Below are 26,033 nucleotides of genomic sequence, written 5' to 3' on the forward strand. Positions count from 1 at the left end.
CCTCACCCATTCCTTTAGGAAACTTTCTAGTAAAAGCTTTGTTTTCCGTTGTGGGGGGCAGAGTAGAGTGTTGGGCAAGGGAGTGATGGTTTGCACGGATGTAGAAAATGTGTGGCTAATGGCTTGCTGTGTTCTCTGTTTAAAGATGCATAATGGGAGGTTTGGGAAAGTGGAGGAGGAGTAGGATGAATTAGGAGGTGACACTTGGTGTCATTTGATTCCTTCCTCAAACTTATTCTTTTAGTCAAAGGTAGTTTGCTATAATGGAATTCTTTCTGTATTCTAATGCACAGTTCAACACTAAGTGAGGACATTCATTTAGAATCAGAGTTCTTACATTAGTAAAGAAAAAGTAGATATTTTCAGATTCTATTGTTTAAAACCTGGCAGTGATTTCCAATCTGACTTAAACGTCAGATTGGAAATTCATTACATGTAAGGGACTGTTTTTGTCCCTAACATTTTTACTATTGTATTTTATTGTATAATGTTTTATTTTTTCCCATCTACTCGTAGTTTTGTCTCATTTGTGGCCTTTTTCCTTAAATGCTAATGTTTCGGAGCTTCTGAGTTGGTTTCAGTCTTATTTCTGAACTTTCTTTGTTCAGTCTCATTGTTTTGAGGGTTTTTCTTTTCCTTCTTTATTGTACACATTATTACACACTCTAATCTGTATTTTAATTCAGACTTTGCCATCAGTTTTGGAATAAATACTAATTAATTATTGATTGTCTGGATTTGAATGCTATTCAGACATCTCAAACTCACATTGTTTTTTTTTACTACCCAAGCCTACTCTTCTAATATATACTTAAAAAAATATGTTTTTATTGATTTCAAAGAGGAAGGGAGAGAGAGAGAGAGAAAGAGAGAGAGAGAGAGAAAGAGAAAGAGAGAGACATAGAAACATCAATGATGAGAATTGATTGGCTGCCTCCTGCACGCCCCCTACTGTGTATAGAGCCTGCAACCTGGGCGGGCATGTGCCCTTGAGTAGAATCAAACCAGCAACCCTTTAGTCCGCAGGCTGAGGTTCTATCCACTGAGCCAAACCAACCAGGGTTCTTCCCATATTATTTAAGTTAGTTGTATCATCATTACTCATACCAGAAATACTCTGCACATCTAATAATTAAAGTCTTCATTTTTACACCCCAGAGATAGCTCTTGAACCTATCTCCCGAATGTGTATATATTTTTAAATCTGTTGTAATTCATTCAGTTATACAATAAAGATTTTAGTTTTTGTTTTGTGTAATGCATGGTAAATCATTGTTGGAACTACAGTTTTGGGTAAAATAAAAAATTTTTTTTCATGAAGCTATTCTAATGGGAGCGATAGACACTAATTATATAATCAGAAGAAGAAAATGTAGCTATCAGAATATAAAATAGTAGACTTTGATCTGGTCCGGGAAGGCTATCACAATTGGACTAAGAATTCCTAAGAATGAGTAGAAGTTATCTGGGTGAGGAAGAAAGGAAAATGCACTAGAAAGATCCTGTGGCAGGAGGGAACATGAAATATTTACATGTTATTTAACATAAAATTGAACGTGTTAATAACATTTTATGTTATTTACCAGGCTGAAAAGACTCAGTGTGTGATGGTAATACCATGTTTCCCCGAAAATAAGACATCCTCCGAAACAGGATAGAAATTAACGAGATGGATGTGATGTTGGTTTAGTAGGTGAAGTAAGGAGTTCCTTTTTATCCTAACCCACTGAGGGATTTTAATTTGGGGGTGGGATAGGGTAGAATAGTAGAGGTAGAGGGAATGGAGTGACATCACATTTGTTTTTAAACAAATGTGATTCTGGTAGCAATCTGAAGTAATAATAGTTGGGAGATAGAGGTGAATTAGGCCTCATTGCAATCCAGGCAAGAGGTGACAACTTGGACTGATGAAAATTTAGAGATATAAACCAATGAGACTTGGTGGTCTATTTGATATGTGTAATGAGAGTAGAGGTATCTTGGATGTCTCTTGACTTCAGGCATACTGATATTGAAATAACTGATATCTGAAATAACTGGAGGAATGATGGTGTTATGCACTGAGGGAAGAAACGAAGAAACCTATGTCTGGATAAGGACCAGATGTATTTGTTTTATTTGGGGATGTGTGGGAGGATGGTAGGAAGACCATGACTCATTAGATATGATATGTTTAGGTTCTTTCAACATATTAATGAAGAGGTGACTAGTAGGCATTTGGTTATAGGAATGTGTTACTCAGGGAAAGTTCTGGACTTTGGATAATTTCTTTATTTCAAGTGATTATCTTTTATCTACTCTGCACCAGACCTGGTGTCTTTTATCTCTAGTATCCCTCTCTCTCTCCAGCCTGTCTTCCACACTTCTGCTAGAACTATCCTTTGAAAAATGAAAACATGTTGCTGTTCCCTTGGTTAAAGAATCTGCAATATTTTCCCATTATGTGTTTAACATTTTAAGTTCAAAATCCATTCCCTGCTTCTTCATTTCTCTTCTATCCATAGTTTTAGTTATATGAAACCATTTTCCTAAACACTTTAAGCTGTTGGAAGACTCTGCACATGCTCTGTTTATAGAGTATTGTTCTTCTTAGCTGTCAGGCAGTCTACCCACTTCCTCTTGTGAAGTGTTTGATTCTTCCAGTCTTGAGTTGGTCACTGCCTTCTTCACGCACTATCGAAGTTTGTCCTTACCTGAACGACAGCACTTAACACATTACATAGTATTTATGCTCACATGTTTTTCTCTTCTAAACTCTGCTGTTGACTACTTGAGGTTATATCCATTTCTTTTATTTTGAAATCCATAGTAACAAGATCTGGCATGGGATGATTGCCTAATAAACATTGATTGCATTACTAAGACAGGTGATTTCTCCTATAATTCCCATGATATTAGTATTGGATGTCTTTTAACTGATTTTTTTCACCAAGTAAATGGCATGATTAAAAAAAAAAAAAAAAAGCTGGGTGGGGGAGGTACTGTTAAGATTAAGAAATCTTGGCTACAATGCACAGGCTGAACAAGCCAACAACAAAATAGATTTAAATGTTAGATGATATTAAAGAATTATTTTTGGTTTTATTTAGCAACAGTGGTGTCATGATTATATTTAAAAAAATTTTTCCCCTAGAAGTGCAAGCTCAACTATTTAGGCTTGAATTATTATGATAGCATATCGCAGCAAAAAAAGCAAACATGGTAAAATGCTAATATTAGATAAGTATATGAAGTTGTGAATTAAGTTCATAGAGATTCATTAGAATTTTTTAATGAATGTTTGAAAAGTTTTCATAAGTTTTAAAATTTTTATTAAGTAATTTCAATCATATTTCATTTATAATAAACCTGGTAGACAAGCATTTGCAAATAACAGCCCCTCTCTTACACTTAATTTTTTTACAAGGATTTTTTAGTAGAAATACAAAATAATATTATATTTTGTTGTCTGTACACTATAAGCCAGAAAACATTTTTTTTTCTTTTAAAACAACTTTTTTACGGTTGAAAGAAAGCAAGATCCATCCTAGATGAACTACTGTCCCCTCTGAAAGGCAGGCCAGTCAAGATAAGATATAAAAGCAACAGAAAAAAGGTCAGGAAGAGCCTCTGAGAAAAAAGGTTGCTTGCTAACAGATTAGACTTTCTTCACAGACCATCTCTGCTTGATTAAGGAAGATCTTACTTAAAGGAAATTTAAAAGGTAGCTTAGTACAGCAACCCAACAACAAAATTATCAACATTAACAATATCAAAACCTCAAACTTTAAAGAATTTAATTAAGGTTTCCTAATTATTTATGATATTTCCCCACTTCATAGAAAAATGTTTTCTTTTTGTACTCAACTGTCATATATTTTTACTATCTTTAGGACCAGAATAAGATCCAAAAAAATCACCTGGTCCTATCTCTCACTTTAAAAATGGATGGATAGTAATACATCCATTATGTGAGTGTAAATACTATATAGTGTGATAATAAGAGCTGAAAATTCCATCCCTTTTCTGGAACTACAAAATTGTGAAGAGAGTCTAGTCTGTAGATACATTGTTTATTCTTTGTGCTTTACCTTTTTCATTAAAAAAATAAATTTTTATCGATTTTAGAGGATGGGAGAGGGAGAGAGAAACATCAACAATGAGAGAGAATTATTGATCAGCTGCCTCCTGCATGCCCCCTGCTAGGGATCAAGCCTGCAACCTGGGCATGTGCCCTGACCGGGAATGGAACCATGACCTCCTGGTTCAAAGTTTGACACTCAACCGTTGAGCCACACCTGCTGGGCTGATTGTCTTACTTTTAGTAATGTTAAGTTGACTGGTGGTAATAGCCTTGTCCTTACATTGAAAAGTTGCATAAATATGAGCCCATTTATGGTATACGTGCAAGAAAAAAATTTGGGAAGAAAATGTTAGTGAGCATTTGCTCTACTTTAGGGTTTGGGTGGTTTTTGTTTTTATATTTTTACTTTTCTGGGTTTTCCAAGATTTTTACAATGAACATTCAGTGCTTTTTGTAATAGAGGAAACAAATTATTTTACTCTTAGACTTGCTGCCTTTGGTCTCATTTGTCCTTCCTAAATTAATTTAATTTTTCATTAATTAGCCCTTACATAGTCTTAAGTGGTATTTGTTTTTTTGTTTTTTGTTTTTTTTTTTTTAAACAATAAGGGAAGATATGTAAAGGTAAATGGGAAACAAGGCTAATGTTCATAACCATGTAGTAACATTTCATAAATCAAGGCCTATAAAGACAAGTAGAAAAGCCATGTTTATCTGAAAGCAAATATTTATAACTGTCCTGTAACTGTTCACAAATCCTAACTGTACATATATATGTTTTAAATTTTATTGAACTCTTTTTGTTAGCCTCTTGTGAGAAATATGATAGATTTGTTTGGAAATATTTCTCTGGGAATGGACCGTGCCCAGAGTATAAAGAGGCAAAAAATTTATAGGACCCCTCTTCTCCCAGACAATGCTGATTGGCTTAGTGGTGGGCACCTAACCCAAGGTCAGCCAGTATATATACTGATGACTGACTTGTCAAAATTTTGATGCTCTTACTTTAAATACAACTATAGATGATGATAGGCTTTAGACTTTTAAAGTCACATAGGCTTGGAGACAGTGACTGACAGATTTGAGTAATGTGCAAGTAGAAGCAAGCTAGTTGAGAGAAGAGGGAGAGAAAAGCAGAAGAGATTTTGTGGTCCCAGTAATGAGTTTCCCCTGAATGCAGTCTCTTCTAGTGAGGCCAGTTATACTTCATTTCCTGTGTCATTGAGATTGCTTATTTATATCTTTATAATGTCTTATATATGAGTTTATGCTTAATAATAAAATTCCTTGCTTAAACAAGATTGAACTTTATGACTTGTGCAGTTGTTCAACTTTGATTGTGACACATAATCTACTTTATAAAAGTAATCTAGACCAGTGTCTTTAATTTTTATAGACGACACATCCATATAGATATCATTTTTGATGACTTATGTGTCATTAATATAACATAGTTTGCTTAGCTGCTTTTTTTCTGGCATTTCGGATATTCTCTATAACTAGGTTATTAAGAACAGTTGGTATTATTTTCAAAACTTAGATTTAAATGAATGAAAAGTTATTTGTATTATAGCTTTTTAAAAAATATTTTTATTGATTTCAGTGAGAGGAAGGTAGGAGAGTGACAGAAATATCAGTGATGAAAGAAAATCATTGATAGGCTGCCTCCTGCATGCCCCCCTTCTGGGGATTGAGCCCACAACTCAGGCATGTGCCTTTGACTGGTATTGAACCCAGGACCCTTCTGCCCAAAGCCTGATGCTCTATCCACTGAGCTAACCCAGTAGGGCAGTATTGGAGCTTTTTAAGGACATGATTTGATTCACTTACCAGTTTTAAAAATAGAGATGTTAATTTAAAAGGGGAATCTAATAACCAAAATAAACTGATGAACAAAATAGATCCAGAGACATGGAAGCATGCATGAAACAGACTGACGAATCCCAGAGGGGGGAGGGAAGAGATTAACTAAGAATTTATATGCATATCCCATGGACACAGACAATAGTCCAGTGAAAGCCTGGGGAGAGGTGTGGGGGGATGGGAAGAGAGCAGGGTAGAGAGGGTTAAAGGGGTAGGGGGAAGGGGAGGCATACGTAATACTTTCAACAATAACTTGAAAAGATAAGAATCATTAATATGAGAGGGCTTTGCTATATGAGTTTACAATGTAATAAGAATACAAGCCTGCATTTTCACAGCTTTTTATTTTGTACATATACATATCCATATATATTCCCTCTGTATATATTTATATTTATTTATACTTACATATATATTTTTTAGTATTTGGGTAATCTGACATGAATTGCAGTGACTACCATACATTTAAGAACATCATGGTGTTTTTTGTTTAATTCATTTTCTCTTTGACAAAATTTTACTTTTATAACTTATATGGGAAGATGAATTGTTTGGTCTTGTTTTCTGAGTTCTATTCCTATTGCTAAAAACCTATTGAACAATGTTCTCAGAAGATAAAATTTTCAGAAGAATCTTTTCAGTCTTCTCTCCTCCCCAAGACTTTACTAATAAAAGGCTTTACGAACAAATTAAGCTAATATATATACACATTTAAAAGACCCTTCTAATTATATAATCAATACTTAATGTTTACCTACTTTACTTTAAAGGGTAAAGCCTTAAATGACACTATTAAGCAACATAACCCTTATGTAACTGCAAAATTGTTTTAATCATCGATACAGCTGTTAATTTACTAAAACTTATGTCAACATTGAAGTAGTCATCATTGCATTACTACAGTTACATTATTTATATACTAATATAAATAGTATTATATTAGTTGAGTTGAGTTGAGCATCTAGCCTTACTCATTAGAATTTTTACTTAATGCTGTTTTAGTTAAGGCAAGGATGAAGAAACACATAATGTTGGAATAAATGATTTATGAACACCTAGAGTCATAGCATTTGAAACAAAACATGCATGCTTTTGATAGTTTTTGTTGTATATTGTTTAAAAGTATTAATGTGACTATTCTGCCATACTTCCAGTGTATATTCACTCAACAAATGTGTTAGCAGCTGCTATAACTTTAGGCCTGTGTTAATTATTCCAGTTCATTCAGGGATGAGTTGAATATTTCTTCACAAAGGGCTCATAGTTTAGTTGGGTAAGATAAGATGTGCATAAATAATAAAAGAAAGCGAAAAGTGCTATGAGAGAGGTATAGATTATGTGCCATGTGAATTGTATGGTCAGCCATGTTTCTCTTCAAAGATTTATGCTTTGGTGCATTGCACTTTCTGGTATTAATTATTTAGAGTTCACTAACTCAGTCTGTACCTCATTCATAGCCAAGAACTCAGAAAAACCTTGTCAAGAACTGGAGGATCTGAAATTTTAGCCTGCTACAATTTTGTGGGTGTTGGTAGAAGACATGAACAGGACTCCTAGGTTTAGAGACAAAGGCCATTATTCATGGCCTGTGAGCAGGATGAGCTTGTATTTGTGTTGGTTTCCATTGCCCCCTCAAGTTCCATGGCCACAACACAAAGGGTTTCAGTTTAGGCGGATGCTACCTTTATGGTGGGTTTTCATCAGAGTTGAGAAACCTTGAATTCAGGGAACTTGAATCTTTCAAAACGGGTGGCATGGAAAGCTACCTGACTTTTTCCATAGGAAGCTTATTTAGTATATAGGACAGTACACAAACCTACCCTCTCTCCAGAAGGAAGAAATTATTTCCCAAGACTGCTCACTATTTAATATATTCCTAAAAAGATAGTGTGCATAAAAACTGTCAGTGTCTCTACTTGAAAAAACATGCAGAAATGCTAGGGGACCCATAGAGTATTGTCTCTCTACAGGCCTCTGAGTAGCCTAAATGGATGTTACAAGAGTTTATGAATTAAATGTTCTTGTGCATTGCCAGTTTATTCTGAAATGCTGTAAACTGTATACCACTTTTTATCCTGAGTTAAAATTTTATTCTCTTCACAGAAACCAAATATTGAACTCAAGTTGATATACCTGCTTAGGTTTTTAGGAGTGAGTGTACTAATATCTTTAGAATGCGTAAAAAAAGTAAGCTGGATAGATGAGCAGACAGAGATGGATAGATTGTTTATCTCAAAGTAATTAGAACAAAATGTTAATTTTAGAATTGAGGTAATTGGATATGATTTTTCACTGTGCAGTTATTTCAATTTCTTTTTTTGAAAATTTTCAAAATGTTGGGGGGGAAAGTCAACTGAACTCTTATTTCTCCCAAGTCAATTTTCTTTCCAACTAAACTTAGCTTGGCATTCAAGAAAACTCTTAATTCAATTTACATCAAAATATGAATAGATGATAATCATTCAAAAAATTGTTTATTCAAAATGGCTTTATTGTTAGCTGTTCTTAGTTTAAAGGGGTTCCTTTTAAGATTGGGAGGTGTGGACAATAACATGCAGAAATGCTAGAGACCCATAGAGCATTGTCTCTCAACAGGCCTCTGAGTAACTAGCCTAAATGGATGTCACAGAGTATATGAATTAACTATAATGGGACAATAAAGTTCCCATTATTTAGTAAGAAGTCATAACTGAATACTAGAATTTTAATATAAAAGCTGAATATAAAGGGCATTTTATGTAAAGGAAACAGGATAGTCCACTTTAGGATCTCCTTTCTGAGTGAACTACCCTAACTTTTTCTTACCTTTGAAATTTCAGGTTCCAATTTTATTTTTTTGTATGGCCAGCTCTTTTTTATACAGGGGCCATATTTGTATATGTTATATTCCTGTCTGATAGGATTTGGGACCTGGAATAGGATTTTGGCTTATTGGCAATGACATTTGTAAGTGGAGCGAGGACAGAATACTTAGTGACAGGAAATGTTATAGTCTTTTAAAAAGGTTACTAAAAGAGAGGACAGCTTTTCTGCCCACTCCCTCCTCCCCCCCAGCGCCACTCTGGCTGCCGCTGCACCACGCTCCCACCAAGCTCCGTGGTCCTAAGGCAGCGCCGCCATCATGATCATCTACTGGGACCTCATCAGCCTTGATGAGATGTTCTCCGTTATCTACAAGATCCGGGAGATCGCAGACAGGCTGAGCCTGGAGGTAGAGGGGAAGATGGTCAGTAGGACGGAGGGTAACATTGATGACTCGACTATTGGTGGAAATGCCTCCGCTGAAGGCCCTGAGGGTGAAGGTACCGAAAGCACAGTAGTCACTGGTGTTGACATTGTCATGAACCATCACTTGCAGGAAACCAGCTTCACAAAAGAAACCTACAAGAAGTGCATCAAAGATTACATGAAATCAATCAAAGGGAAGCTTGAAGAACAGAGACCAGAAAGAGTAAAACCTTTTATGACAGGGGCTGCAGAACAAATCAAGCACATCCTTGCCAATTTCAAAAACTACCAGTTCTTTATTGGTGAGAACATGAATCCAGATGGCATGGTTGCTCTGCTGGACTTCAGTGAGGATGGTGTGACCCCATATGTGATTTTCTTTAAGGATGGTTTAGAAATGGAAAAATGTTAACAAATTGAGCAGTTTGCTCTATCGCCTGTCATCGTAACTGGCTGCTGCTTTTCTTTTCTTTCTTTTTTTTTTTTTAAAAAAAAAATATATTTTATTGATTTTGTACAGAGAGGAAGGGGGAGAGATAGAGAGTTAGAAACATCGATGAGAGAGAGTCATCGATCAGCTGCCTCTTGCACACCCCCCACTGGGGATATGCCCGCAACCAAGGTACATGCCCTTGACCGGAATCGAACCAGGGACCTTTCAGTCTCCAAGCCGACGTTCTATCCATTGAGCCAAACCGGTCTCGGCTGGCTGCTGCTTTTCATCCACACACCAAGCTTAGGACAAATGGGACTGATGTTATCTTGAGCTCTTCTTTTATTTTGATCTTGATTCATTTGGAGTGGAGGCATTGTTTTTAAGAAGGAAACATGTCATGTAGGTTGTCTATGATAAAAATAAAATGCATTTAAATTTGGAAAGAAAAAAAAAGGAGAGGACAACCCATGTAATTAAAAGATTGAGTTATTTTGATTGTAGTTCTCTCTCTCCCCCATAAAAGATTGCAAATATTTTATGGACTTTTCTTACATATAAACTGAAATTTCATCTCTAACATAGGAAGTATGTGTATCAGGTGGTTCTTGTGATTGGTGACTAGTATACTATCAGATAACTTTAAAGTGGATTATTCTAGTAATTAAGCATCTATGTTGGACAAATGACAGGATTTTCTTCTTTAAAAGAAAAAAAGGTTTTGGTGTCTTTTGTAACTTTATTTTTATTATTGATGCTATTATAGATGTCCCTCCTACCTCCACCCAGCCCCAGACCCCTTCCCTCTGTCACTTTATTGTATGTGTCTATGGGTTAGCTTTTCTAAAAGGAATTACAAGTTTGTTTTGTATAAAGGAAAACTATGTAAGGAATTATCAAAAGTAAATGCTCATGTAACCAGTGCTCAGGACAAGAACTTGGCCAGCATTCCAGAGCTCTCCTTCTACCCTTTCCTAGTTACTACCACCTTTCTCTATTAAGTTAATCCCTATCTTGGCTATTTGGAACCGTTACTTTTTGCTTTTTTAACATGTTTTTACTGATTTTTGGGAGAGAGGAAGGGAGATGGTGATAGAAACATCAATGATGAGAAACATCATTGATTGACTGCCTCCTGCACGCCCCCTACTGGTGATTGAGTCTACAACCTGGGCATGTGCTCCCACCTGGAATTGAACCAGTGACCTCTTGGACCATGGATCTATGCTCAACCACTAAGCCACATCAGCCGAGCTAATTTGTTTTTCTTAAAGATTTAATTATGTAAGCATTGAAGAGGGTAAGTCATTCAATTAGTAAAGATTATTAACACACTAGAGGCCTGGTGCACAAAATTCGTGCATGAGGTGTGTGTCCCTCAGACCAGCTTGCACCCTCTCCAATCTGGGATCCCTCGAGGGATGTCTGATGGGCCATCCTGGTCAGCCGAGCGGTGCTCCCACTGTGGGAATGCACTGACCACCAGGGGGCAGCTCGTGCGTTGAGTGTCTTTCCCCTGATGGTCAGTGTGCGTTAAAGTGACTGGTCGATTGGTCGTCTGGTTGTTCTGCCATTTGGTCGCTGGGCTTTTATTATGTAGGATAAATTTGCATTTAAGAAAAGTAAGACAAGCCGACTGGCATGGCTCAGTGGTTGAGTGTCCACCTAAGAACCAGGAGGTCACAGTTCAATTCCGGTTGGGGCATGGAATTGTGAGCTCGAACCCCAGTGTGGGGTATGCAGGAGGCAGCCGATCAGTGCTTCTCACTCATCATTGATGTTTCTGTCTCTCCCTCTCCCTTCCTCTCTGAAATCAATAAAATATTTTAAAAAAAGAAAAGTAAGACAAGAGACATATCTGAATAGAGGGCTGACTGCTTTAACATTTTTGTAATGGCAAAAATAAGAATATGCATATGGATAGAATCGTGAACATGCCACTTACAAATCTCTGTTGAGTGTTACAGATATGTTGTAATGATGATTCAAATATCATGAGTGACATTGCAGTTGTTAGAATAATTTTTTGATAATAGTAAACTTGCTTTTAAACTTTTGGAAGAAAGAGAACATTTTTTCCCCCCGTTTTTCACAAGAGGTAAATTTGAAAAAGGTTTTTTCATCAGTATGAATTTTTAGAGGGGTATTTGAAAATTTGGTGGAATTAGCATATTATTACTTCATTGTATGGTCTGCCCTGGCATTGCAGGATGTCTACCATATTGGTCCATTTTCCCCAACAACAGTACCACCTAGTCATAATGCCAGGCAAAAACAACCGACAGGGATAGTATTATTCTGGGACTTAGAATTGTTTCATAGCAATTGAATTATGTGGATTTTTCCCCTCTGTTTTTGAGAGTTGTTAAAGATAGATTTTTATTAGGTCTTTTTAACCTGCAGCCTTCAAGGGTCCTTCCCACCTCTATTAATCTCCTTATCTCACTCTTACCCCCTAAAATTCAGTGTAAAATAGTTGTGAATATTTGTCTTTGTATGTTTTTCTGGGGTCTGCAGAAATTTGAGATTCTCAGAGGGTTCTGTGACCCAAAAAAGCAGACCAGATAATGTCTTTCTTCTCAAGATCTCTTAATAGCTATTAAATCTGGTTATTCTGCTGATGGTCATCAGTAATTGCTAATTTTCCAGGAAAATGGCTTAGACTCTGAACTGCCTGGTGGCAGCAACCCATATTGAGAGGCTTGGTTAGAGGAACATAATGGAGCAGAAAATCTCAAAATCACTTATTAGGTGGGTTTATTCTAGATAATTTTACTGACCAGGCTAACATATCCAGTTAAGAATTTTGTTCTAAATTGATGGAGTTTTTTTCTTTTAACATATTATCTTCATCTTTAGGTAGTTTGCAATTTTATGTGTAGATGCTAAATCTTTGTAAGTCCTGCTGGCAATATAAAATTTAAGTACTCCAGAATTCACATGTTGATGAAAAATGACACATTTGTTTTCTAAATTAGTTTAAAAATTCTATTTTACCTTATTTTTGATAATTGATATATTTCTTAATTGGGGAGTTAGAAAATTTGAATTTAAAATTTAAAAACTTTTACATAATTTTGTTATAAAATTTTGTGAGTTGTTTCTTTTTTCATGTTAAAGTCCTAGTTGAAATAGCCCTATAAAATTTTATACAGTTTCAATTATCTGCAGTAGTTTTTGGACTTGGAGAATGTTAAGAAATGGGATCTATGTCTATAAGACTCCTATTTCTATTAGTAGTTTAAAATGTGTCGATAGCCAACCATTTTGTGAATGAATTCATGTGACAAAATGGACAGATTGGTGTTGTTTTCTTTAACATGCCAGTGTATGATAGAATTGTTAATCATCTCATAAAAAATGCAAGCAGTTGGGATTAAAGAAGAACAAAGGATGGAAAATAATATACAAATTGAATTATTAACTTGACCATATAATTAAAGTAAAGCAAATCGAAAGATTGCACTTCATATGTAAGGGGTGGAGAGTGGGGAGTAGGTCTACAGTTGAGTGTGGGAAAGAGAGTTTATAGTTGTATTATTAATTATTATACTATTTTCTATATAAAAACTAACCTACTTTTGTTCCACCTGTATATTGTATACTATTTACCTTTCCCCCCAAAAGACATGCTATTTTTACATTAATTTTTTCTCTGTTTCTCTGCCTTTATATATTTTCTTCTAATGTTCTTCAAAATCTTCATAATCTCATCCTAGTTCCAACTCTTTGTTAGAAAATAATTTATAACTCAATAGGCTAAAATGATTTCCTTTCCTAGGACTTGAAATAAGTAAGTTCCTTTTAAAGACTTTACATTTGAGATTTATTTCTTTTCCTCTCATTGCATTAGGCAGATCTGCTTGAAGGCATGCATATTCTTGTTAATTTAAATAAAGGAAAATCTTTATAATAATTGTCTTTGATTTCAATTCCATGCCCAGGTTGCAGGCTCCATCCCCAGTAGGAGGTGTGCAGGAGACAGTCCATTGATGTCTCTCTCTCAAATTGTTTCTCTCTCCCTCTCTCATCCTTTCTCTCTAAAATCAGTAAAAACATATCTTTAAAAAATGGTTTAGGCCGAAGCCGGTTTGGCTCAGTGGTAGAGCGTCGATCTGCGGATTGAAAGGTCCCAGGTTCGATTCCGGTCAAGGGCATGTACATTAGTTGCGGGCACATCCCCGGTAGGGGGTGTGGTGTGCAAGAGGCAGCTGGTTGATGTTTCTTTCATCGACATTTCTAGCTCTCTATCTATCTCTCTTCCTCTCTGTGAAAAATCAATAAAATATATTTTTTTAAAAATGGTTTAGGATATATTAATTCAGGCAGAACTAGGTCACTTTTTTGGATTCTTTGTTCTGTAATTTTGGGTCGTGAATAGAACCAAAGCTTAAAAACTTTGTATCTAGAGTATTAGACACAGTGGTCATAATAAATACTTAACAACTATGTTCGTGAGTGAATCAAACTAATTGAGGTGAAGCAAGAGCACTGTTGTCATTGGATATAGTATCTTCAAATGTAGAGATTTTTGTAGTTGGCTCAGTAAAGAATGTTTAAAGATTGTCACCAGTTTGCAGACCATTGGAAAATCCTGTAATGTGGTACTAACCTACTATCCTATATAATAAAGAGGTAATAAGCAAATTGACCTTCACACCCTCACAAGATGGCTGCTCATATCCAGGCCAGCAGGGGAGTTAGTGAGGGACGACCAAACGACTGAACAGCAGGCTGCATGGGCGACCAGGCTGGCGGGTGGGGGGTGGCTGTGAGGGCCAACCACCGACAGGGGGGGCAGTTGGGGGCGACTATTGGGGGGGGGGGCGCGTAAGAGACGATCACGTCAGTGAGGGGGGGCAGTTAGGGGTGACTAGGCTCGTGGGGGAGGGGGTGCAGTTGGGGGCGAGCAGGCTTGCGAGGGAGGCAGTTGGGGGCGACCAGACCAGCGGGGGGGGGGGTGTGTGTGTGTGTGTTTGGTACAGCCAGGTCTGCAGGTGGGACAGGTGGGGACAGCCAGGCCGGCAGGGGGGACAGTTGGGGTAGGCCAGACTGGCGGGGGGGGGGGGCAGTTAGGGATGACCAAACCAGCAGAGGGGGGCAGTTGGGGGTGACCAGGCTGAAGGGGGGAAGGGGGCAGTAAGGGGTGACCAGGAAGACAGGCAGGCAGGCAGGTGAGCGATTAGGACCAGCGGTCCAGGATTGTGAGAGGGATGTCCGACTGCCGGTTTAGGCCTGCTTCCTGGGATTGGGTCTAAATTGGCAGTTGGACATTCCCCAAGGGGCCCCAGATTGGAGAGGGTGCATCTTGAGCTGAGGGAACCCCTACTCCCCCCATGCATGAATTTTGTGCACCAGGCCTCTAGTAAGATTACAATTGTGGACTTTATTTCGTGAATTGAAACTTTCAGAATACTTTGATTTGATAGAAATAATAAATGCTCATGTAAAAATTCCACCAAATATGGTAAAGAATGAAGAAGAAAGTAAAATTTATTTGTAAGTCTACCACTTTATGAGAAAAGTAGTCATTTGGTATATTTATGTACACAGATTTTAATATATGTACTTTATATAAAATTCAGATTATAAACATTTAGTTTTGAATTCTGTGTGTGTGGGACAATTCAAATTAATTTTTTTTCCCCTCCTGTTTTTGAAACTTACAGGCCCCTTCACAGATGTAGTCACTACAAATCTTAAATTGCGAAATCCATCGGATAGAAAAGTATGTTTCAAAGTGAAGACTACAGCACCTCGTCGATACTGTGTGAGGCCCAACAGTGGAATTATTGACCCAGGGTTGACTGTGACTGTTTCAGGTAGCACATTATATCCAGAATTTAAACAATTTTGAATTTTATGATTATTTTTAACTTGTTTTTAATTAATAGGCTTTAATCTGGGTGAAGAAGGAAGTTTTAAAGTTATTCTGACTTTGCTTTTATTTAAGTGATGTCCTGTTCTCTTAGTATATATATGCAGACAGTTGCAGAAATTTCTCACCCTTACTAGTGATGGGTGTTATGTAGTCATTTTATAAGCAATTGTCAATTTAAATTTTGTATCTTCAGTTTGTATCTTTATTTCTGTAGTTCATTACTATATTCTGTGCCCTCATTATTGTATCTTTGAAATACTACTTTGTTTTTGTTATTGATCGTTCTAATTCAGATCTCTAGCTATTGTTACATGTTATATGCAACTATAGATGTATTCGAAATCTTTTGCTTAAAATATATAATGCCTCTTTTTGCCAGTTGTATCAAATTAAATGAGCATTTCTGCTTTTCATTGTAAACAGTGCTCTGTGCTTGAAAACTATTTTTATTACTTCCTTTTGTGTTTACTTGTAGTCCCAGGAGTATACCTGTTCCTTCCATATATGAATTGCTTTCCCTTGCCATGGAGTCTGTGCTGATGCCATAATTAATGCCCTCTATAAAATGTTCCTTTCTTTCCTTAGACTTTCCAAGACAGTACTTTCTAACATAGCTGAGAAATAGGAAGCAAGTATGAGAACCTCTCGGGTCTCACAAGAGACCATTTACTCTTATTTTTAGCAGTGGTTTTCATTGTTCACTGTGTGCCATAACAACAGAGAGCAGGAACACACATGGACCCTTCCAGATCAGAATCTCTGGGGACATGTCCTAGACATGTACCTTAAAAATACACACACATGCCTGGGCGTTCCTGATAAGTATTCAAGTCCACAATAACAAATTATATAAAGAGCGAGAGCCTAGAGCACACCCATTGAAAATATTTAGAAGTAGCACCTGACTGCAAAGACAGAAGAGGACAAACCATAGTCAGAGTTGTTAGTATATACTATAGCTAGAATCCTTAGTATAGCTAGAATCAAAAACCAAGGAGGAATTAGAAAATATGTTTTTTAGTGAGTTTTATGGTATTGTGGCCTGGAAGGAATGCTTTCATATTTGTTCAGGTCATCAGTTCCTGGGGGAAATAGATGGGAAATAAAATAAAGCAATGACATGCATTCTGGAAGTTTCTGGCTAAATCTTTAAGCCTTTAGTTAAATTGGAAGAAAACAATTATTTCTACTTGTATTAAAAATAGTATTGGGTGCAAACAGTTATATATCTATCCCTAGGAGTCCATAAAACTATTCAGAATGATTTTTTCTTTGAGAGTTCTAGATTGTTGAAGCTTTACTATAATAATGTTTCTTTAAAAATTATGTACTTCTCAAAGCATTTTCTCTCACATGAACCCCTTGTATTGAACACATGACTTATTAAAAATTCCAGACACACTATTATTTGCCCCGAGATCTCTCTCCTCCCATTCGAATTTAGCTCTTCCAATTTTCAGTGTAGTGCTTTTCCATATGAGGAGTCACTCAAACTAAATTTTTTCTAGTAACTTTCCCTGATTGACTGCCTATACTTATATACTCATTCTACACCCACCCTCCCCAACACTTTTTATATATATTAGTGGCCCAGTGCACAAAATTTGTGCATGAGGGGTGGTGTCCCTCAGCCCAGCCTACACCCTCTCCAATCTGGGACCCCTTGGGGGATGTCCAACTGCTGGGATTGGGCCTAAACCGTCGGACATCCCTCGCAATTCAGGACCATTGGCTCCTAACCACTCATCTGCCTGCCTAATCACCCCTAACCACTCTGCCTGCCAGCCTGCTCGCCCTCAACTGTCCCCCTCTGCTGGCCTTCTCCCTCCTAACCACCTCTACCTCAGCCCCGCCTCCATGGCTTTGTCTGGAAGGACCTCCAGAAAGTCTCCTGATCTAATTAGCATATTATCCTTTTATTAGTATAGATATTTTAAGATTGTCTTCTTCTTGTTATTTGCAGTCTTAGAGTGTATTTGTCATCAGATCATAGTCATGTTTAAAGTTATCTTTTTATCTAGTTTCTAGTGACTAGCCTGTAATGATTGCTCAGTGAAGAGTATTAATGGACATTTATTGTGCTTTATTTGGATTCTGGGTATTTATCCTGTGCATTTTCTGCTGCTATGTATTTGGTCTAGAATTTTTTTTTTTTTAACCATGATGGAAGTTGATGGACCTCTCAGATATAGCTTAGAAATAATATTTGCTTATATAATTCATATTTTTCATGTTTGCTTAGTTGTATTTGTCTTCTAAAAGGATTGAAATGCATATACTGGTATATCTTAGAAACAATCTAAATATTAGTGGGAGAATAATTTTTCACAATATTTTATATAATTGCTGATGCAATCATTATTAAATTCATATTATATAATTTAACATGACTTAGAACCACAAGGAGTCTCTAAAAAACCCCTCTTTTATAGGCTACTGACAATCACAAATGCTTGGGAAAATATTGCATATAATTATTTGAATGCTAGAAAAATTCTAGGAATCATAAGACCGTCATGAGACCTTGTATACTTTGTTTTCTTAGAATCAGATTTAAACAAATTGACAAACTCTTGAAAGGATGTTTATTTAAAATCTATTTTTAGCCCTGGCTGGATGACTTGGTGGTTGGTTTGATTCCTGGTCAGGGCACGCATCTAGGTTGTCAGGGCACGCATCTCTGGTCAGGTTGAATATGGGAGGCAACCTATCAATGTTCATTTCTCACATCTATGTTTCTCTTTTTCTCCCCCCCGCACCCTTCCCTAAAATCAATAAAAACCTATCCTCTGGTAAGGATTTTAAAAAAAATCAATTAAAACATTAGTTATATTAGATTACTAATAATACATGTAGTGAGTTTTTAAGTTACTTAGAATTTCTCCTTTAAATAACTCAGTTGTCTAATTTTAAGAGATATTATCTATACTAAAATGGAAGCCTAAATTTTTAACTAGTTTTAATAGAAAATTTAGTAGATTTAATCCAAGCTTGCAGGATAATACTTAACCTTGACAAAGTTTTGAAAACTTTCCCAAACATAAGTTTAGAGGGACAGTCATAAACTTGATGCTTATTTTTTAAATAGCCACTTATTTATTTTGTAGGTTGTTAAAGATTTAGCAAATCAGAAAGGTGTAAAATTTAAAAATAATTGTAAAATATAAAGTTGATTCTGGATCCTAAATGTAAATAATCTAGTGTTTGGTTTCTTGAAGCCTTCTGGTTTTCTTTAAATTTGAGCATTAGTGAATCAGGTAATATGAATAAGAAGCAAACAAATGCAGAAGACAATATAATGTGTTCTTTCTTTTTATTTAGTAATGCTACAGCCTTTTGACTATGATCCTAATGAAAAGAGTAAACACAAGTTTATGGTACAGACGATTTTTGCTCCACCAAACATTTCAGATATGGAAGCTGTGGTAAGTATAGAAATTGAGCAGAATTTATTTTGGGGAATGTTGTTTAAACTGTGGGTTTAATTACTAGTTGAGAAATCTAATTTAAAAAAATCTGTAAGTCTATTTATTACAGATAATCCTAACTGTAACAATGAAAGAATTTTGAAATAGTACTTTTTAGAAACATTTTAGAAATGCTCCTAAGAAGAAAGTCCTGTAATCTCTGCGAAGATATTAGTGGTGTGATTTTAATGGTGGTGATAGTAGCTCTTAGGATTATTCAGAAATTTCTGTGGCATTGCCAGAGAACTGTGGTATGGTGGTCAATACAGAGTGCAATGCAGTATTGCATCTTGGCTGAGCCAAAGACAGCACTTCTGTTCTAAGCAGTTACACTAATCTTTTAGTTGTCTCTTGAGGTGAAACCTATTTGTCACAGTCATATCTCTTCTGTCTCACGTTTGGTTTTATTTGTTTATAGTGGAAAGAGGCAAAACCTGACGAATTAATGGATTCTAAATTGAGATGTGTTTTTGAAATGCCCAATGAAAATGATAAATTGGTAAGTAAGGAAATTGGAAGCTATTAACAAGCTCTCCGTTCCTTTGAGACTAATTTTCCTTTTGTTTTGGTATGTAGTAATGGCTGTTCCACTTTATAAGAGTCAGTACTTAGTTTAAAAAAACTTGAAATGCTCTGTTCATTTTAATAATATTTGTTTGTTCAAGAAGAAAAATACTTTTACATTGAAGCTGCCTGATGGAGAAGAACCATTTAATTTTACCAAAATTTTTCCACTTACACAATTTAAAGTTCTTTTTTAGAATAAATTTAATTAAGTAACAAATTAAATCACTTTTTTGGCAACTATATACCAGCAACCTGAGTATAAAACAAAATAAGTTTAGTTTAGATGGACAAAGCAGTTTATTCCAAGTTTATTCCAAGTTTGGCTATTCCCGAGTATTTTGCTTATTATTGATTTTGGTCAAAATCCATTTGATTTTCTTTTTTTCTTACTATAAGTTGTTTGCTGTAAGATAATTTATAAATATCTTGCTGTCTTTAATCTGACTTTATTCTTTAATGTAAGTAATTTTTATGTTGGTTTTTGATTAGTGTGAGGTAAATATAATTTGGGGTACTGAGGGATCTATGTGTATAGATTTAAAACAGTTTGAATGTATAGAATGGTTGTGGTCACTTTTTGTGTTCCCCTTTTGAAATGTAAATTTGAACCTATCTGTGATTGTAGGGGGCTTGAAAGGTAAATTTTTTTTTTTGGGGGGGGGGGGGATGGATGACTTAATATATAAAATAATATGAATAAATAGAATTGTTTGTCACAATTATTAGATTGCGATCTGATATGACTGTTACCTTGATTTGGAGGCTCTTTGCCCTGTTGATAAGTAAATGTGCAGATTAAATACATAGGCTTGATTATTTTGTTACTCTTTTACTTTAGGTTGAAATGAACAAGCCCCTGCATGGTGATTAGGTGTTGATCAAATTATTTATTTTGCTTTAAAATGCCTTTTAAAGGGGATTTTGGGGTATTTACCTGAAACAAAAAATGTGAATGCATATATTCTTACTAGAGAGTGGGATTAGCATGTTTATGCTTTCCTTTTGGAACTTGTTTTCTCTTTGGCTAGGCTGCTAGCAAGCCAATAATTTGCAAAGTTTTTATCATTTTATTTTTTTTCCAGTTTTGAGATATAGTTGACATAGATCACTGTACAAATTTAAGCATAATGACTGACTTGTATATATTGTGAAATGATTGCCACATTAAGCTTAGTTACCATTCATTATCTCATACAAATGCAAAAGGAAAGTTTCCCCCCCCCCCCCTTATGATAAGAACTCTTAGGATTTACTTTCTTAACAGTTTTCAAATATATCATGAAGTAATGTTAACTATAGTCATCATGATGTATATTATATCCCCAATTCTTATTTATCTTACAATGGAAGTTTAAATTAATCTTTTGACCAAGTCCCCTATCCCATTTCCCACCTCTAGTAACCACAAATCTGATCTCTTTTTCTATGAGTTTATTTTTATGAGTTCACATATTAGTGAGATCATACAGTATTTGTCTACCTCTCTTATTTCACGTAGCATAATGCCCTCAAGGTTCATCCATGTTGTTGCAAATAGCAGGATTTACTTCTTTTTTATTTGTTTTATGGCTGAATAATACTCTATAATGTGTAGATACACCACAACTTTTTAACCATTTTTCTGTCAATGACTACTTAGGTTATTTTCATGTCTTTGCTTTGATAGGTAGTGCTATGTAAACATGGAGTTCAGATATCTCTTTGACGTACTGCTTTTCCGATAGAGTCCAAAAAGTGAAATTCTGTGGAATATGAATTGACTTATTTTAAAAACATGTTTGAATATTTTCTTTCTATATATATGTTATTTATTTATTTATTTATTTTTTTAACAATCTCTATATTATGATCTCTATAAGCCTAAGCGACCAGCTGACGTTCCACCATTCGACTAGTAACTATGATGTGCACTGACCACCAGGGGGCAGATGTTCAATGCACAGGCATGGAAACATGGAACAGACTGATGAATCTCAGAGGGGGGAGGGAAAGGGCAGGAAGAGGTTAACCAAAGATCTCATTTGCATACTAGAGGGCTGTTGCATGTGTACCAGTGGGGTCTCTCAGCCTGGCATGTAGGGATTGGGCCGAAATCAGCAGTCTGACAGCCTCCAAGGGGTCCTGGATTGGGAGAGGGCTCAGGTCAGACCGAGGGACCCCATCTGTGCACAAATTTGTGCACTGGGCCTCTAGTTTAATAAACTTAGAGCTGTCTTTCATCTGGACTTCTGTTATGCTCTGAATAGCAGAAAAATTGAGATTATTGTGTGAAAGGGGTTGGAAGTCAAGTATTTGATACTGCTGATCAAGAGTAGTTTTCACTGTTTTGGAAACCAAACCAGAAGTTGATGGAAATGATAGTTAATTCTAGCTATTTAATCTTATAAAGCGGAGTAGGAGATATATCTACATATAGGTGTAGCCCAGAGTAATTCAAGAAAGTGGTTTTGGATCTGCTAAATGCCTTGAATAAATACTGAATGTAGTCCCCAGAGTTTCACACCATGGAACATGAGCAGAAGTAGTTTATTCCTGGAAATTTTTAGACCAGGTATTTTTAATAACCTAAAGTCTGTTCAGTAATTTCAGAGTACTCCAGAGAATATCTGATTTTGAGCCTGGATGAACTAGCTGCAAATTGTATTTGCACTAACTGAGCTACTTGGACTTGAGGTACAGTTATTGACTGATTATGTTGTAGGGAATATTTGTTGAAGATAATGTTTTATTAACATTTTATTTTAACCCTTAGAACAGTATACAGTACATAGAATTCCTATGAACCTATGGCCAGTTTTAACAGTTACCAGTTTATTATTAATCTTATAAAATCTCACTACTTTTCATCTCCCATTGTTTTAAGACAAATTCCAGATGTGATATAGCTGCATCTATAAGTATTTCAGTATGTATCTTTCAAGTACAAGGACTTTAATAAAAGGGAAAACAGTTTAATGACAATACTACCAACAAGCCTATAAGCTTAACATATGGCGGATGGATCATGAGAATTCTCGCTTCCTATTACATAGGATTTTACAAAGTATCATACTTTAAAAAGATATTAGTTTGTAAGAACATGGAATAAATAACTTCAAAATGCAATGGGTATTTAATTTTAAAGCGTGCCTTTAACATTTATGTAAAACTTTTTTTGTACTCATTCAATAGAAACTTATCTGGCCACTGGGTAAAACTAGCAATGAAACTACTGGTTCGCAATGTGTTAATATGTTATTAATGCCTAACAATGCATAGGATAACCCTCCCCCCCCGCCCCCCCGCAATGAAGAATTAATTATCAAGCCCAAAATGTCGAGTTGAAATTAAAAAAATACATGGTTTAGGTCTATTCATTGAAGTTTGCATAATAGTGATATTTGTCATTCCTGCTTCTTTATATTAGTAGAGTACCCGTACAGAGAGAAACTTGTGCCCAAATAATACTTGGTTATTCATTCAGCCATCGTTTGTAAAGGCAGGATAAATGTTCAAGTCTTTCTCTTCAGTTATAGACTTTTAAAAAATGAGTTCATTAGTGTCCCTCTGATATGATGTACTGTCAGGAAGCCTCCCTTGCTCCTTCAAGGCCTTCTTCCCTCTTTTTCTGTCTTGTTATAAACTTCAGCATATCTTTGTTTCAACTCCTTGCAGTTACTGTCATTATTAGTGCTCAGATTGGCTAGTAGGAACCTCATCAAATTGGTTCCTGAGTCCTTTTTACCTTAGTAGTTTTTGGTAATTTCCTTGATGTCTAATATGACAAGACCTAGACCTGGAATCAGCCATTTCTTCAAGAAGCTTTGGCTCCTTTTAGTGGGAGAGGGTATTTCAAGACCCTAATTTGGGCACTGGGATAAGACATCCCCTGAGGGCTTCTGGACTTCAAAAGGCCAGGCTGAGAGACTCCTGCTTCCCTTCTCCCCAAGTGCATAAATTTTATCCACCGGGCCTCTAGTTATTGATAAAAGCTGAATTCTGACTTGATTAAAGGTGACATTCCCCTATTCAAGAAAAATATATTTCTAAATGTTTAAGATTAACAAAAATGTTAAAAATAGAGTTTTTAGTTTTATCGTATGACTAGAGGCCTGAAATTCATGTACGGGCAGGGGAGCGTGGGTGAGTGTCCTCCAGCCGATCCCAACCCTCTCTAATTGAGACATCCCTCACACAATCCAGGACTGCTAGCTCCCAACCACTCACCTGCCTGCCTTCCTGATTGCCCCTAACCACTCTCCTGCCAGTGGATCGACACCTAATTGCTCCCCTGCTGGCCCAATTGCCCCAACTGCCCTCCCCTGCTGGCCTGATTGCCCCTAACTGCCCTCCCCTGCATTCCTTCCCCTGCTGGCCTGGTCATCCTCAACTGCCCTTCTTTGCAGGCCTGGTCTCTCCCAATTGCCCTCCCCTGCTGACCTGATTGCCTACAACTGCCCTCCCCTGCTGGCCATCTTGTGGGGTCCGTCTTTGACCACATGAGTGTGGCCATCTTGTGTGTTGGAGTGAGGGTCAATTTGCATATTATTTCTTTATTATATAGGACTGCTTTATAGTGAATTACTTGATATTAACCTTTATTCTTTTATTTTGGTGTATTTGTACTGTGTTGTAAAAAAAAAAGGTATGTTAATTGAAACAATTCAGTTTATTTTGTGACAACTTCAAGTTTAATATGCAAATAAACTTTCAGGATGGCATATTTAGTGTTCAGGGCACTGGAGAAGTCCATATTCAGTTAGTGGTTTCTTACCCATTTATTTTAAAGTGTTGTTCATCAGAATTTAGGGTCTAAAATTTAGTTAGCATATCCAAAATAGATATACAGTAGCTATCATAGTTGCTAATACTTTTTTCTTAAAGTTGGTGTAGTGAGCAGGTCTTATACTTTACCATTTTGTTTTTTATGTTAAGCACCCATCCCACTCAAACCTATCTCTGCCTGCAGCTCTTTGCCCACTTTCCTATACCCCACACCTCCCTTCCAACAAGTAGATGGGCATTTAATTGAAGTATATTATATATCTGTTTGAGGATCTGGATCTTTTTAGGTATGCTCTTCTTGGACATGTGCATATTCTAAAGATAGTGGAAAAAGCTATGTTGTTTTATTGATTTTTGTCAATTCTTTTAGGACTTTGATATTAGTTATATAAATGTTGAAGTTTTATTGTCAATCTTGTAGAATAAAAAAGGTGCCAGTTTTAGAAGTATAATGGTGAGTCCATGCTTTTATTTTTATAGTTCAAAGAAGTTGTTTTTTTTTTTTTTTTTTTTTAATAGAAGAATTCTAATTTATGTGAACCATCATCAGAATGTGGGCTTCTTTTTGGGAAATAGCTGTCTAATTTGTATCATAGATAAGAGTTACCTAGGAATCCAAGGACCCCTTTGGCTTTGGAATAAAAGGTAGAACTATTAATAATTATTCCTGGATAACAGGTATTAGCTAATACTGCCTTTAAGCACACTGAAATGTGTGGTCTCCCTAGTCCTACAGAACAGTCTTTGACTGGATATATTTCAGTAAATTAGTGGCCCATGGAGTTCAATTGTTATGTTCAGTGCTCATACTGAGAACCATTCAACATGGTTCTTGCAGGAGGCAGATGATATTAAAACATTGACTATTCTATATTTTATTAAGTGAGGCTTTCTGAATTATTAGCTCTTTTTAGTTACTGTCAACTCTGTATTAAGTCTAATGTCCAATTAGTAATAGTGTTTTTTTTTCAGGATTGAATATTTATAACCAATACTTTGGGTTCAATTTTTTTTTTTTTTCAACTTAACATTTTCCCAATTTTAAGAAATGTATTGGATTTTGTTTATGCCCTATATATAAAACATCTGTTAATGACATTTTCTAGGAAAAAACAATAATTTGTCTTAATGAAGAATGAAGGACTGTCAAGAAAAGGTCATTTCAGGGGACTTTATGTATAGACATTTTATGAATAAATAATACATTTTTTTTTCTATTGAGACAAAGAACAGATTGGGGATAGTGCATTATTAAGTAAGATAGATTTCTCTTAGTTATTATATACAATAACCTAGTTACCAATAAGTATTATTTCAGAGTCTGTTCCTTTTTTTTTTTTTTTGTAATATTTTTATCCGCATGAGAGAAATTTGAGAAGATAAGAGAATGGAGATAATGATATAATGGAATATTATGTGCATTTTAAATTTATTTATTGGTCTTGGGAGAGGGAGGTTGTGTGTGTGTGTGTGTGTGTGTGTGTGTGTGTGTATTTGGGGGGAGGGATGGTAGCATTAAGTACAGAAGAGGTTTATAAGTCACTTAGTTTTTTAACTTCAAGGGGAAAAATTCATTTAACTTAAAAAAATTTTCAGGTTGAATGTTATCAAAGGTAAGAAAATATGAAGTGTTTATTGTTTAGATATTGACAGCTATTGGTTAGTAAAATTCAGAGCCACAAAGTTAGAAGGTATTCATTTAAAAATATATATATTTTATTAATTTTTTTACAGAGAGGAAGAGAGAGAGAGAGTCAGAAATATCGA

At 35.8% G+C, this 26,033-nt stretch overlaps 2 protein-coding genes across 5 annotated transcripts in view; both read left to right on the forward strand.

Annotated features, from left to right (window-relative positions):
- VAPA (VAMP associated protein A) overlaps positions 1-26,033 on the forward strand; it is a 38,993-nt gene that overhangs the window by 2,858 nt on the left and 10,102 nt on the right. For all 4 annotated transcript variants that reach the window (XM_084887768.1, XM_084887767.1, XM_084887765.1 and 1 more), the window contains exons 2-4: positions 15,257-15,409; positions 18,790-18,893; positions 19,354-19,434. In XM_084887768.1, the coding sequence (XP_084743894.1) occupies positions 15,257-15,409; positions 18,790-18,893; positions 19,354-19,434 (338 nt within the window). The remainder of the gene's footprint in view (positions 1-15,256; positions 15,410-18,789; positions 18,894-19,353; positions 19,435-26,033) is intronic.
- Positions 6,903-9,613, forward strand: LOC311624185 (translationally-controlled tumor protein-like). Its single transcript, XM_084887064.1, has one exon. It carries the CDS (start codon positions 9,048-9,050, stop codon positions 9,564-9,566), a length of 519 nt encoding a protein of 172 aa, XP_084743190.1. The 5' UTR covers positions 6,903-9,047; the 3' UTR covers positions 9,567-9,613.

Source organism: Pipistrellus hanaki (assembly GCF_964339955.1).
Source record: "Pipistrellus hanaki genome assembly, chromosome: 6".
Lineage (NCBI taxonomy): Eukaryota > Metazoa > Chordata > Mammalia > Chiroptera > Vespertilionidae > Pipistrellus > Pipistrellus hanaki.

Excerpts from the sequence above, each read along its gene's own strand:
- LOC311624185 (XM_084887064.1), top strand. The coding sequence starts at position 9,048 with ATGATCATCTACTGGGACCTCATCAGCCTTGATGAGATGTTCTCCGTT.